The following is a 13,468-nucleotide window of genomic DNA, read 5'->3' as shown; positions in this document are numbered from 1 at the left end:
ATGTTTCACAGTGATTCGCCACCAAAGCCACCAAAATAATTGTCTCTTCCTCTTGCTTTTTTTTTTTTTTCTGACATAATAAGGACAACACAGAAAGTCCTGACATTGATGGAAACACTTTTTATAAAAAAAAAATGAACAACAACAACAACAAAAAAAAAACACTGACAGGTAAAAGCATTCATTTTCAGACATGGGAAACACGCCCATAGAAGAAGCCCATGTGTGCTGAATTTTTCTAGGTGGAAATTCTTGAAAATTACATAATTACCCCCTTGCTCCAATCAGATACGCAGCATATATTCAGTGGTAATAGGCCTTTACTATGTGGTTAAGTCAGTTTTAAGTTTTATCCCCTATAACCACTGACATACAGTGGTTAAGACTATCTCTGTCATCAAATTCTCCTTCTTTAATGTATTGAAAAATGTTACCTGAGAACCTGGATCACCTTTCTCTCCTTTTATTCCAGGAAGTCCATGAGAGCCCTAAAAGAAGATAAGAAAAACAAAATTCGCGCTTAAAAAAATGTTAGCAGCCTCATGACAGTTTTATGACACTCGAAGAAATATGGCTTACCTCTTCCCCATCAAGTCCATCAATCCCATCTTCTCCGTGCCCTCCCTGAGAGACACAACAGCCGTCAGGTAAAAGCAGGTCTCTATCACATGCTTATTGGGAAACGAATCCCGTTTGGAAATCAAATTAGACTGAGAAAAAAACTCCAGTACCTTCAGTCCGGAAAATCCTTTGACTCCCTGCAAAAGATGAAATATTTCTCACTGACATATCCAAGACAGAGTGTACATTCAAAGACTGCCTCTCTAAAGTGAGTATTTACTTAGTGGCTACTGGCTAGACAGCTACAAAGAGGTTAGAGAAGGAATTTATTAATGTTAAAGACTCCTCGATATTACCTAAAAGCAGAATTCATCTGCAGACAGGGAAACTCATCAATATAACTGGAGAAAGGAAAAGAGAGAGGAGTGACAGAGAAAACAAGGGAGGAAAGGAATGGGGAAAGAGAGGGAGAAGGTGTTAGAGAGAATCGGAAATAACATTTGCAGAAGAGCCTTACCTTCTGACCCTGCTCCCCTGGACATCCTGCAATCCCTTTATCTCCTTGGGGTCCTATGTCTCCTCGTATTCCCTAAGAACGGAGCACAGACAGGTAATCAAAGCGATGTCTTTGCCAGTGGTTTATTTTCAGAGTGAAGCCGAAGCACGTGGGCACTATGAGGTTTAGAAAAAGTAAATCCTTTTGCAACCCCACTCATTTAAATCTGTTTTTTCCCTCTATATTCAAACATGTTTCCTGTCAATCTTCAGGGCTCTTTATGGATCCAAGATCACAAAAAGGTGCAAGAAGAGCTCAGCGACTTCACAACCTGGTCAAACAGCACTGTGGCCTCACTTTGCAGCCACATTCCAAGATCTCAGTAATCCATCTAGGGCTGTAATGCTGTCCTGGGAGGGTCAGCACTGCTGACAGCAGACCCACAGTCAGTGCTAGGGTACTGCTGCTGAGTAGAAACAGTTGCTGGGAAGTGACCCCACTAGGAGAATGAGAAAGCAAAGGCAAGAAAATAACCTGAATAATCACCAGATTAAAAACCCCCAGAGTCAGACCATCCAAGCAGCTGAAGGTCAATGATTTGTGTGTCTCCTACCAACTCTGTGTCTTTTACCATCACGTCCCTTGTGACTGGCTCACGTCTAGGTGCAAGACAGGTACTCACAGTTTGCTGCATGAATAACTAATTAGTAATGAGCTTAATTCTTACCTTGCCAGTAAAAGGGAGAAGGAATTGTCCTTTGTCCTGCTTTGTTTTATTCTGAGGATCATTCCCTACAAAAGGAGGAGGACTTGCCATGGCCACAGGTTACTGAGAGGTACCTTAGCTCTATGGCTTCCTATTGCCTGGACTTTCTGGCAGTGCTGGGGTCGGCTGCAGGTGGGTGACATTATCTCCCACACTCAAAGCACTCCCATACTAGTTTGGTGGTCTCCAAGAACCCTCAGAGTGTACAGAGTAGGTTCCTTAGAGCACACCCCTTAGCAGTCATTTTGCAAACTAGGTCAGCTGTTGGACGGTAGAGGGATTTATAATTGCTTACAGATGAGAAAACCGAGGGTCAAGAAGTTAAGTAACTTGTTCAAGGACCACACCTAGGCCAACTCTTGGCAGGCTGAATCTAGAGTCTTTGCTTTCAATCCTTATAACCTGCTGCCCCGATGAGGAACTGGCCTTGATCTAAGGGATAGGAATCCAGTCTGATACTTTTGAACTTTTCCCATCCCAAACAGACCTACCTAGGTGGCTTCAGTTTCTTCAAATTCTTTCTTATGATTTGACTGACAGAAAGTGAGCGTTCTGGTTTTCAACATGGAGATTCGCAAACCTCTGGGAAGCAACTGACTTTGAAGCCATGCCTTGAGGGATGCCTTGCCCACTTCCCTTTCCGTGGAAGGATGTAGACTCCAGCCTTGGCCCAAAGCCATGTACTAAGCACTGGGTTTTAGGTCTATAAACAGGTCCCTGGCAGATAACCTGTTGTGCCCTGCTTGGGGGTGGAGAGGAGGGTGCCCAGGTCTCTGCCACTGATAAACACATGCCAGGCCACATGTGTAAGCCTGCTTCCTCCTTACCCCAAACTTAGTAACTGCCTCATGATTCGGACAGGGAAAAATGAAAAGAAAGGCAACACTTCTTCCCACAAGAAAGCACAAAAAATAAACATATAAACAAAACCCCATCTGCCCCTTTTGTATGAAAACAAAGCTTTTTATGAAAAGGAAAATACATGTGTGTGGGAAGGAGGGGTCACAAAAACTTACAGGGTCTCCAACCTCTCCCCTGTGTCCTCTGCTGCCTTTCAGACCTTGAGAACCCTGGGAAGAGAGAGAGAAAGATAAATTCTAGTCATCCTCCGTCAAGGCAAACTTGGGAAATCATTAGGCATTCTAAGCAAGTCCCTTCCTCCAACTTGGGTGTGGTCTCTGCAGATGTGGCTGTGAGTTTGTGTAAACTCTGACAACATTTGGAGCTGGCTTTTGTCCTTGCACTCAGCTCTGAAGCCCTGCTGCAGAAGGGGACTCTTCTAACACTTGCAGGAGGCTGACCTCTGGATGAGGCCTGCAGAGCCACGCCTGTCTCTGAGCAATTTGCAGGAAGGACAGCCGTGCCAGCCACAACCCTTTTAGCAAACAAACCTGTAACATTTCCAAAGGGACTATTTTATTTTGTCCTGCTATTTTGAGAGCTCAAGAAAGACTAAGCACTTCCAACAACAAGGCTGCATATATATATATATATATATATATTTTTTTTTGAGACAGAGTTTCGCTCTCCTTACCCAGGCTGGAGTGCAATGGCGCGATCTCGGCTCACCGCAGCCTCCGCCTCCTGGGTTCAGGCAATTCTCCTGCCTCAGCCTCCTGAGTAGCTGGGATTACAGGCACACGCCACCATGCCCAGCTACTTTTTTGTATTTTTAGTAGAGACGGGGTTTCACCATGTTGACCAGGATGGTCTCGATCTCTTGACCTCGTGATCCACCCGCCTCGGCCTCCCAAAGTGCTAGGATTACAGGCTTGAGCCACCGCGCCCAGCCGGCTGCATATATTTTAATTGCAGTCATCTCTCCCTTAGCCACACGTGGCTTAACTGCGTCGTGGCTTACTTGTGGCAAACATTTCATTAGAATTTGCTTTCCCTACCCTCTAACACAGGCCCAGCTGGCTGTTCAGTATACCAGGGGGGTTGTGCTCCTGGAACATAATTCTAATATTGACCTGAGCAAAGTAACGAGAGAAAATTGTGCTAAACAAAACATCACAGTGCAGTAAAAAATTCAATATAAATTGTCCTTCCATAAGATTGGGCAGTGCAGAACTCATGAGCAAGTATTGTTGATCTCTTTTTTTAAAAGAAAAACTGCATTTTTATTATGATATCTAAAATCCATTTGAAAAGTCATAAAAGTATATAAAATATAAATGGATAGCTTAATTATTATATAGTAACTTTATAGAATATTATAATTGTTATATGTAAGTCCTGTGTAGCCCACCCAGGTCAAGAAACAGAACATTACTGGTCCCAGGCACAGTGCCTGCCCCACTCCACGAGGGCACTCCTGACTTCTGATAATATTTTCTGGCCTTTAAAAAATACTTAACCACTTAAGTATTCCTCCATAGATACTATAACTTTTTTTTTTTTTTTTTTTTGAGATGGAGTTTCGCTCTTGTTACCCAGGCTGGAGTGCGGTGGCGCGATCTCGGCTCACCGCAACCTCCGCCTTCTGGGTTCAGGCAAGTCTCCTGCCTCAGCCTCCTGAGTAGCTGGGATTACAGGCACGTGCCACCATGCCCAGCTAAGTTTTTGTATTTTTAGTAGAGACGGGGTTTCCCCATGTTGACCAGGATGGTCTCAATCTCTTGACCTTGTGATCCACCCGCCTCGGCCTCCCAAAGTGCTGGGATTACAGGCGTGAGCCACCGCCCCCAGCCATACTATAACTTTTAATAAATGGAATTTTACTATATGTATTCTTCTGTGTTTTGCTTTTTTTTTGGTCATTACCATGTTAGTATAATTTATTCATTTTGCATATAGCTGTAGTTCATTCATTTTCATTGGCATATTTTACTGAAAATATTATGACATATTTATTCATCCTATTGTTGCATAATTAATATTTTATAATTTATGTTTTAAAGGGCTATTAATCTGCAATGCTATGATCTTTTTGTAGTTCAGTCTCACTCCGTTGATGATGAAGCACAAGTCTCCAATATTATTTGTTAATTTATTTACTGTTAAGGAGATGAAGTCTCGCTATATTGCCCTGGCTGGTCTTGAACAATGAAATAATCTTCCCACCTCAGCCTCCCAAGTTGCTGGGATTATAGGTGCAAGCTACTACACCCAGCTTTATCTTCACTATTTTTCCTTTTTACCACTTTCCAACTGTCTAAAGCAGGTCCGAAAGTATAAATCACAAAACCAAGAAGCAACATTAACAAGGATATGCAAGAGAAAAGGGAGTTATTCTTGCTAGCAATACCAAAAGTGAGCTCTTCTGACCTGGATTTTATACCAAAAAAGTCACATGAGACGTCCAAAGCAATTACATTAGCATGGAGTGAATGTTTTAAATTAAACCACTCAGTCTCAGTCCCACCTGTACCAAATCAAGGCACATTAGATAAAATAGTATCGCGAGTGAGTAGCACCTTCTTGGCTTGCAGTCCTCGGACCCCAAGTAGTCCTGGAATTCCTGGACATTTGCAGAACGTACAGCAGCAAGTCCTCTCTGCAATGTTTCCCTGGGGCGGGGCGGGGGGTGGGATATAAAGCTCAGTGAATAAAAATTGTCACAAACTTTATTACATAAGAATTGTACTCACACAAATCCACCACCTACAAGCCCATCTTCTCCCTTTGGATGAGGGGCTGCTGAGGATACGAGGTGTTTTCTGAATTTAACACTGCAGAGAGGGTACCAGGCACTGCTCTGGCAACATCCCCTCTCCAAAGGAAACGACCTGTTTATAAACAAGGCATCCAGCATGTGGATAGGATTTGTTGTTTGCTAGTTGACAGTCTTGTTTCCTGAAATTTCTGCAGCATAAACAGTTGGGGACTTTTTAATTCAATTATGAGTTGGTTGGTTTTTTAGTTCCTTATGCATTCATTTAGTGAGATCACAAAGAATGAAAGAACATGCAAAAACAAAATACTATGCTATGCCACACTTTTAAAAAATATACTAAGGACCAAGCACTTACTTTATTGGGGGTAAACAAAGGCGGTCCTTGAAAGTTCTTATCAAGATTCCAATTTAGTTCCCATGGCATTTTGAACAACTGGGGGTTTTGTTCAATGACTCACCAGGTACTGTGATAATGTTTTGCCCAGCTCTCTCATTCCAATGGTCAGATGAGTTCTGTAATCAAATCCTTTTCCAAATTCAAAGCTGGAAAACTCATGATGAGCAGTTGTGTTAAGGGACACTACCAGCAGCGCATCAAGTCCTGTGTGATAAAAATAACAGAAAGTAAAGGACTTGTACATGAAAAAAAAAAAAAGGAAGCCATAGTAATTCTACTCAATGAACAGGATTTAACTAATTTAAAAAAGGAAGGAGTACTCCTGACATATGAAGAAACTAATGGCAGATTTGCCTGCATTTTCTGAATATGCACCAGCTCTGGTCCCTGACTTTTGCATGAAAGTCCGGGGATAACTGATAAAAAGTATTCAAGAGAAACAATTTACAAATCTATAGAGAAACACTAACAGAAAACTGTTTTCCACATCTTACCACCAATTTCGATGTAATTCTTGGACAATGGAAAGTGATTTTTAAGAAAAGACATTGTTATCTTCAGAGAGTTTTTCTGAATTTTCCTGAATGTAAATTAATGATAATTCTCAAGTTATTCCCAATTTCAAACACCCCTGGGAGACCAGGCCCTGAGAACATGAGGAAAGCCCAGGGCAATTCTAGTCTTAGTTGAACTCCTGACTGCATCCAGTCTATTCATTCATTAATTCATCTATTCACTCATGAATTCATGTATTAGTTTAGTTTATCTTTTGACTAAACAAATTTTTAAATTATAAACAGGAGCCTATTGTGTACTAATCATTGTATAATAGAGAGATACAAATGAGTAAGTCAGGCTTACTGCTTCCCTTCCCAGAGTTAATGGTCCAAGGGAACAGATGGTAAGAATCAGATAGTTGCTCTGAGAAACATCAGGGTTCCATAAAAGCCTAGAGGGAGAAGTTCTTAACCCATTCTTGGAGGGTCATGGAAGGTTTCTTGGAAAAATCAATGTTGAAGCTGATTCCAAAGGATAAATGTTAGTTGGCCACTGTACTGTACAAGGTAAGGTACATTGGAGGCTAGGCATGGTGGCTCCCACCTGTAATCCCAGAACTCTGGGAGGCCATAGGGGGTGGATCACCTGAGGTCAGGAGTTCAAGACCAGCCTGGCCAACATGGTGAAACCCCGTTTCTACTAAAAATACAAAAACGATTAGCCAGGCATGAGAGCAGGTGCCTGTAATTCTAGCCACTCTGGAGTCTGAGGCAGGAGAATCACTTGAACCCGGGAGGCAAAGTTTGCAACAAGCCAAGATCATGCCACTGCACTTTAGCCTGGACAACAAGAGTGAAAATCCACCTCAAAAAAATGTATATATATATGCATATATAGATATATCTATACACATATATGTGTATATAGATATATGCATATATAGATATATATACACACATATGTGTGTATATATATCTATATATGCATATATCTATATACACATATATGTACAGAGGCCAGGGAAGCAGAGGCCAGGTTCTGCAAAGTTCCCAGGCCATATTAAGGAATTTGATCTATATCCCAAGAACAATGAGAAGGTATTGAAGGGATCTGTGAAGAGAAAGAAACATAACTGAGCAATAAATCAGGACATATTGTGGCCTTTAGGGAGATTGCCTGTGGAAGCTGAATCCTAGAAGTCAGTCTGAGCTACACCAAGGGATGCTTAAATGATGCATCTCATTTGAGAATTAGAGGAGTCTTCCATCACTGCATCCTACTCTCAGCTTCTGCATTTAGCGTTTTGCTCAGTCCGAAGCTATGACATGGACAGAAGATACGTAGTAAAAAATGCTTTTCTGAATCCATGTTACTACCTCTCATATGGAAAATAAGAAACAAGAGGAACTGTCTTGGGTCAGGTTCCCTAGAACTGAAACCTGAGAGAGGATTTTGTATGTATGTGGTGTCTATATTGACAGAGAGAGCAGGAAAGGGAAAGAGGTGTTGTAAGCCGGGAAATATCTCAGTAAAATTAGCCTTTACCTGATTCATGAGGAACTCTGGGGTGCAAATTGTACCAGAGTTGACCCATTTAAGCAAGAGTGCCAGGCCTTTGTATTCCTATATCATAGACAGCCCTACCACCACCACCAAGGTGGACATGGTAACCCCACTCCCATTCCAAGTACGCTAAGGTACAAGGTACATGGTTCAGGTCAGTCAAGGGCTCATGTCTATAGAAGGTCGTAAGCAGAAGCACTTGGCCATAGAATCTGCAGCATTTTGGGGAGGACAGTGAGGGCTTGTCAAGGGGGACTAGACAAGGTACCAAAAACCTCTGCTACAAATAACCAGTCGGATCTCAAGATCCAGAGCATCTGAGTAAAGGTAGAGACTTGTTAAACATATTCCACGCTTCACTGTTTAAATTTTCCACTCAGTACCTGCTTCTCTGAGCCTGTCTGATTGATTTTCAAGCATTATGGTGCTTTCACTCTGGAGACCATCTGAAAAAATAAGCAGCACCTAGAGAAATAAGAAAACGGGATGGTGTAAAAGCTAATTATATGAGTGGGGAATGAAGAACAAATGGAAGAATGTGGACATGGGAAACAGAATATAATATGGATACCTGACTCCGGGATGTAGATTTATCCTTAAATGTGTCCCACAGAGACTGCAAGAACTGTGCGTTCAGATGAGTTGGCCCACTGACACTGACTTGCAGCAAGCTGTCAAACATTGCTTTATGATAGATTTGGAACTTGGCAGGGAATTCTTGGTCATTGTTCACCTTAAACGCCAGGCTCACCTGGGCCTCTGTACCAGCCCCGCAGCTTACCCCCCTGATCGAGGTGACGTCTTCTAAGATGCCTGGGAGGTAGGATTCCAGCTGGGGGTGGCCCTGGAACAAAGGCTGCCCCTGCACATGAGTGGAGATGTCGAACCCGATCACTATGTCCACAAAGCAATCTGGAAACCAAGGGAACAGAGTCAAGGTTAATGAGTAGACAGGGCAGAAAAAAGGAGCAGTGTCATGTCCTGGAGCTAGGGGGGTCTCCAGTCCCCAAAAACGGTTCAAGAAGGAAGACGCTGGCTGCTTTATCATATACATATATGTGTACATGTGTATCACATATATATGTGATACCAACATATATCACGGGGGTTCTGTCTGTCCCCTTTAAAATATTAAAAGTTCCAATTGCTATTTGAAGTTCAAATGATAGCTTGATTCTCAGAGGCTTTGTTGTATGTGTGAGCACGCACGTGGGCATGGATGCAGATCTTTTCTTTTAATGGTGACATATTTTAATTCATAGCATCAGAATACATTCAAGTTTTGAGCTGTCCTTACAGGTTATTTAAGTTTTAGAGATCACAAACACAGATGGCTGCAAAGGCGGGTAGATAAGACAGATGACTCAAGTGGGCAGGGTGTGAAGAAAATGAACTGGAGAACAATAACCCGCTTCTGGATCTGTTCACTGTTCAGCTCTGGCTGACAGTAGCTATGTGGGAAATGGGGCCCAATGTTGTCAGATCTCCTGGTTTTTCAAAGAGGAGGCTGATGTCTACATTTTTAATGTAGAACCTTCAGTGTGAATGCTGTTAACTAATTTAGCAACTCATCAACACTAGATGCAACGAACAAACTGCCACCGCCTGCTGCCGTTTGGTTACTCTGATCCTGCCCCGTTGCTCATTTTACAGATGAGGGAACAGCGGGGTGTGGAGGTTGTTGCTGCTGAACCAGAGTTAGCACTCTGGCTTTCTGATTCCAGGCCCAGGACTCTGTCCACCACTATAATCTGCCTCCACGTGAGTACTGCAAATGGGACACAAAAGATGTGGCGAGTTTGGAAAGAGTAACACATTTAGTGAAAGAAGTGGCTTCAATCCTAACAACTTTACAAACATAAGCACTCCGAGGAATTTCTGCATGTGTGCAAATTCCAAAACCATTATCATTTGCTGCTGCTTCCTTACATGCTATCCTCCCAACTCCCAGCCTCGAATTTACAGAAGCTGAGTCCCCTGTGGCCACTCTCAGCTGGAGCTGAATAGTGGCATTCCTGTGAAATGGATCACCGTCTTCCAGTTCACTGTCCTCATATTCTTCTCACTTGACTCATCTCCACTACTTACCTAGCCTTTGCAGCCATGTGCCTTTGTGACTTCTGGATTAAATAACCTCTAAGGACAATTCTGATCTTTACTAGGCTATGATTACATAAATGTAATCATTAAAAGAAGAAAAATACACCCCCCGCCACACACACACGAGTCCCTTACAAGATGGTTTAACAAATGTACAATAGTAAAACTTCTAATCAGCAAATGCTTATTTTACTTACTTTCTATTAGATGGAAGGCATTTACTAGGAATTCCAGAAGTGGAAAGGAGAGAAGTAGGAGACAGAGATCCAGGTGCTAAAAGGAGAATAAACACTGGACTGCCATCAGGGAACCGGGCTGACCAGAGGACATACCCCAGCAGTTCCCTCTAGCCTCTGCGCCCTCTCCTTGTCTTTGAGGGAGGCTGAGTTATCCAAACTTCCTGGAAGCAGAGAAGTCTCTTCTCACGGCACAATTAGTGAGATATTCTCACTAAATATATGTTCTAAATATATGCTCTGCTAGCACATAAGACACTCTTGGGAAATGGAGAAATGAGTTTTCATGGAAGAAAACCAAACAAGGAGCACTTACTGGTTTTCCCGCAGCTCTGGCAGATTTCACGGACAATTCTTTTTTTCACATCCACATTTTTTAATTTATCAAAGTCTTGAAAAGTGATTATTTTTTCAGAATTGCCTGTTATTGGCAGAAGCTGTTCCTTGTGAACATCTCCTATGCCCAAAACCAGGACACAAATTCCAAGGTCCTTCAGGGTTTTTACTGCACCCACCACATTATAGCGAGGATCTCCAGATGTGATAACAACCAAAGTCTGGGGGACACCAGCATTTCTTCTCCCACCAGCACGTAGACTAAACATATGGCTCACTTTTTTAAGGGCATAGTCAATTCTTGGAAACCCACTGCTCTTGGAGACAGTCTGAATTTGAGTCTTCCACTGGGTTTTATTCAGAGAGCTTTTCAACTCAATAATATTCTGGTAGTCACTTCCAAATTGAGCCATACCAATTTTCATTCTCTGAGACTGAATGTCAAAATTATCAATTAAGTCTGACAAGAAAGTTGTCATGGTAACAAAATCTGAATTAGATACTCTGTCAGAGCCATCGCAGAGGAAAATCACATCAGCTTCCTCAAGATTACAGACTGCAATAGAAAAAAGAATACATTATTTTCCTCATGAATCATTCTACATTTTTCCTTTACTCATATACTTAAATTGCTTTACTAAATACTTCAATTGCTTTACATTAGCAAATTGAGATAAGCTAACGAGAGAATCACTGATTGACCGTCAAAAAGAACAAACAGCAAAAGGAGGAAAGACAATAGAGTTTTTATCAAAATTTAATTATTTATACAATCCAGTTGAAAAGACACTGAAAGCTAATCAGAGAAAGAAAGTAAGAAGTTTGAATAAATTTCATGTACTCATTAAAAGGTGATTACAAAGGCTAGATGTCCCTTCAAAACACCAAGACTGGGACCTTTACCCTGTCAAGATGATAGTACTTACTATACTATTATTAGTCCTATTACTATTCATGTTATCACTTTACATTCATATTGAAGAGTGGCATTTTTAAAATGCTTCTGGCATACAATAACAACATTAATATTCACAACCACCCTATAAGCAATTATTCTAATTTTATAAATATAGAAACAGAATTCAGAGGTTAAGTGTCTTGCCTAGGAACACACAATTACTATGGATTGGAGCTGGTAATCTGGACCTCTAGATCTTTTTTACTCATACATTTAGCACTTCTTTCCTGCTGCAATGCTTTTTAAGAATATCATGACTCAAATGTTAGAAGTTCTCGGAACAAGTGTGAATGGCCAGTAAATAGAGCATATGGTTATCTCTCTGAAGTTCAATCTGAAATGTCCCAAAACCAAAGAGTAACTTTTTCTATAGTCATTTCAAGCCAAACTCGATGGCTATAGTAGGGGCAGCACGACGGTTGATTACTAAAGGTAATTTAGACAGTAGGTTACCCATGGTCACACGATTCCTTTTAAGAGTGGTGTGACAGACAGCGATGGGCTGCCTGGATAGCCTTGCAGGGAAGAACTTATTTCCCAGCTATGGGAGTATGGGCAGGCAGTAGACAGCTTCTAGCTGTCAGCACTTCCAGGGTCTGTCTCACCATAGAGAGATGCCTCGCCAAAGATCATGCCCTTCCTAAGGAAGCCACATTCAGGCACTCAGTGGGAAGGGAGTTCTCACAGTCCCAGCCACTTCAGGCTGATGCTGGACGACTCTAATGGGCAATATTTACTTCAGAGCTCCCTGCTAGGCTTGGAGCTTTGTTTCGCCCATGTCACTGTTTCAGTTATTTGGCCCATCTTGCTTTCCCCGTTGACTTTACAGATGCAGATCCCTACTTAGCATCTTCCATCCCAAACTCCATCTCAGCACTACCTCAGAAACGTAGGGCGTGGGAAATGAGAATAAAACAGCCTCCACATTCCTGGGAAAAGACTGTAATCTTAGTAATGTACTAGGTTTGGAGGGCGCCCCAAACAAATGAGATTAAGCCTGCCTGCAGAGATCGTAGTCTGTGACAGACACTCACAGGAAAATAGCGAATACGTGTCAAGTGCTACCGCTTGGAAAAATAGAAGGTGTGAGAGTTGGGGGACGTGGTGGGAGCATGGGGTCAAGTTTTGGGCCAGGAAACTAGCAAATAGACTGAAACTTGACAGAAAAGTGAGATGTAGGCAGGCACAGTGGTGGGCTGGGGTGTTCATGGTGGGCAGGATAGTGTGCACAAATATGTGGAGGAATTTCAGGACAGGGTAGGTTGTGAAGAGGGGAGAGGTGATCAATGAGGTTGGTGAAGTAGCCAGATAGAACTCAGGAATTTAGAAACTTCCCAGGGCACAGGGAGGCCTCCAAAAAAAAAAAAATGCTGTAAGCAGAAGAGTGACATATCCAGTGTGCAGGAGAAAGAACACTCAGTGTTAAGTGGACTGGCAGGTGTTGGGACTGAGGGAGGGGAGCCCAGGCTTCAGGGTGAGAGTCCAGGGAGAGGATAGAATAGGCAGAAGAACTAGGGTGGTCTTGCTGTCTTGAGAAAAACCATAATTTCCCTTGGATAAAGATGATACCATCATTCAATATCTGAAACCAAGAAGATGAATTAATTGCTTACTTAAGTCAGGTAAAACTATGGTGGTCAAGGGTAGTTTTATTTAGCCAAGCAAATGCCGATCTGACACAGGATTCGAGGGAAGGTTTTGTTTGGGGTTGGACAAGTTACAGATACGGACATGGGTTAACGTCAGTCTTAGAAATGTGATTTATTTATATTAGTTACAGAAGTGAGCTTCATATTGGTAGAGAAGGAATAAAGGAAGAAAGAAACAAGAGGAGGGAGGAAGAAAGGAAATTCAATAGTTGATTGATTCACTTGCCAGACTGGGAGGACTGGGCCAATACACAGACCACAGGACTTCGGATCTTCCAAGTAGGCACAG

The 13,468-nt window shown here is 42.2% G+C and overlaps 1 protein-coding gene across 1 annotated transcript in view; it reads right to left on the bottom strand.

Annotated features, from left to right (window-relative positions):
* The window catches only part of COL6A5 (collagen type VI alpha 5 chain), a 116,771-nt gene that overhangs the window by 66,708 nt on the left and 36,595 nt on the right, over window positions 1–13,468 (bottom strand). The window contains exons 8-17 of the mRNA XM_010335823.3: window positions 10,553–11,128; window positions 8,472–8,812; window positions 8,284–8,365; window positions 5,901–6,043; window positions 5,243–5,335; window positions 2,840–2,893; window positions 1,079–1,150; window positions 732–758; window positions 580–624; window positions 435–488 (exon numbers count right to left, since the gene is read on the bottom strand). Coding sequence (XP_010334125.2) covers window positions 435–488; window positions 580–624; window positions 732–758; window positions 1,079–1,150; window positions 2,840–2,893; window positions 5,243–5,335; window positions 5,901–6,043; window positions 8,284–8,365; window positions 8,472–8,812; window positions 10,553–11,128 — 1,487 coding nt within the window. The remainder of the gene's footprint in view (window positions 1–434; window positions 489–579; window positions 625–731; window positions 759–1,078; window positions 1,151–2,839; window positions 2,894–5,242; window positions 5,336–5,900; window positions 6,044–8,283; window positions 8,366–8,471; window positions 8,813–10,552; window positions 11,129–13,468) is intronic.

The sequence above is a fragment of the Saimiri boliviensis genome, chromosome 9, assembly GCF_048565385.1.
Source record: "Saimiri boliviensis isolate mSaiBol1 chromosome 9, mSaiBol1.pri, whole genome shotgun sequence".
Taxonomy (NCBI): domain Eukaryota; kingdom Metazoa; phylum Chordata; class Mammalia; order Primates; family Cebidae; genus Saimiri; species Saimiri boliviensis.
This window is presented reverse-complemented; position numbering and strand designations above follow the sequence as displayed.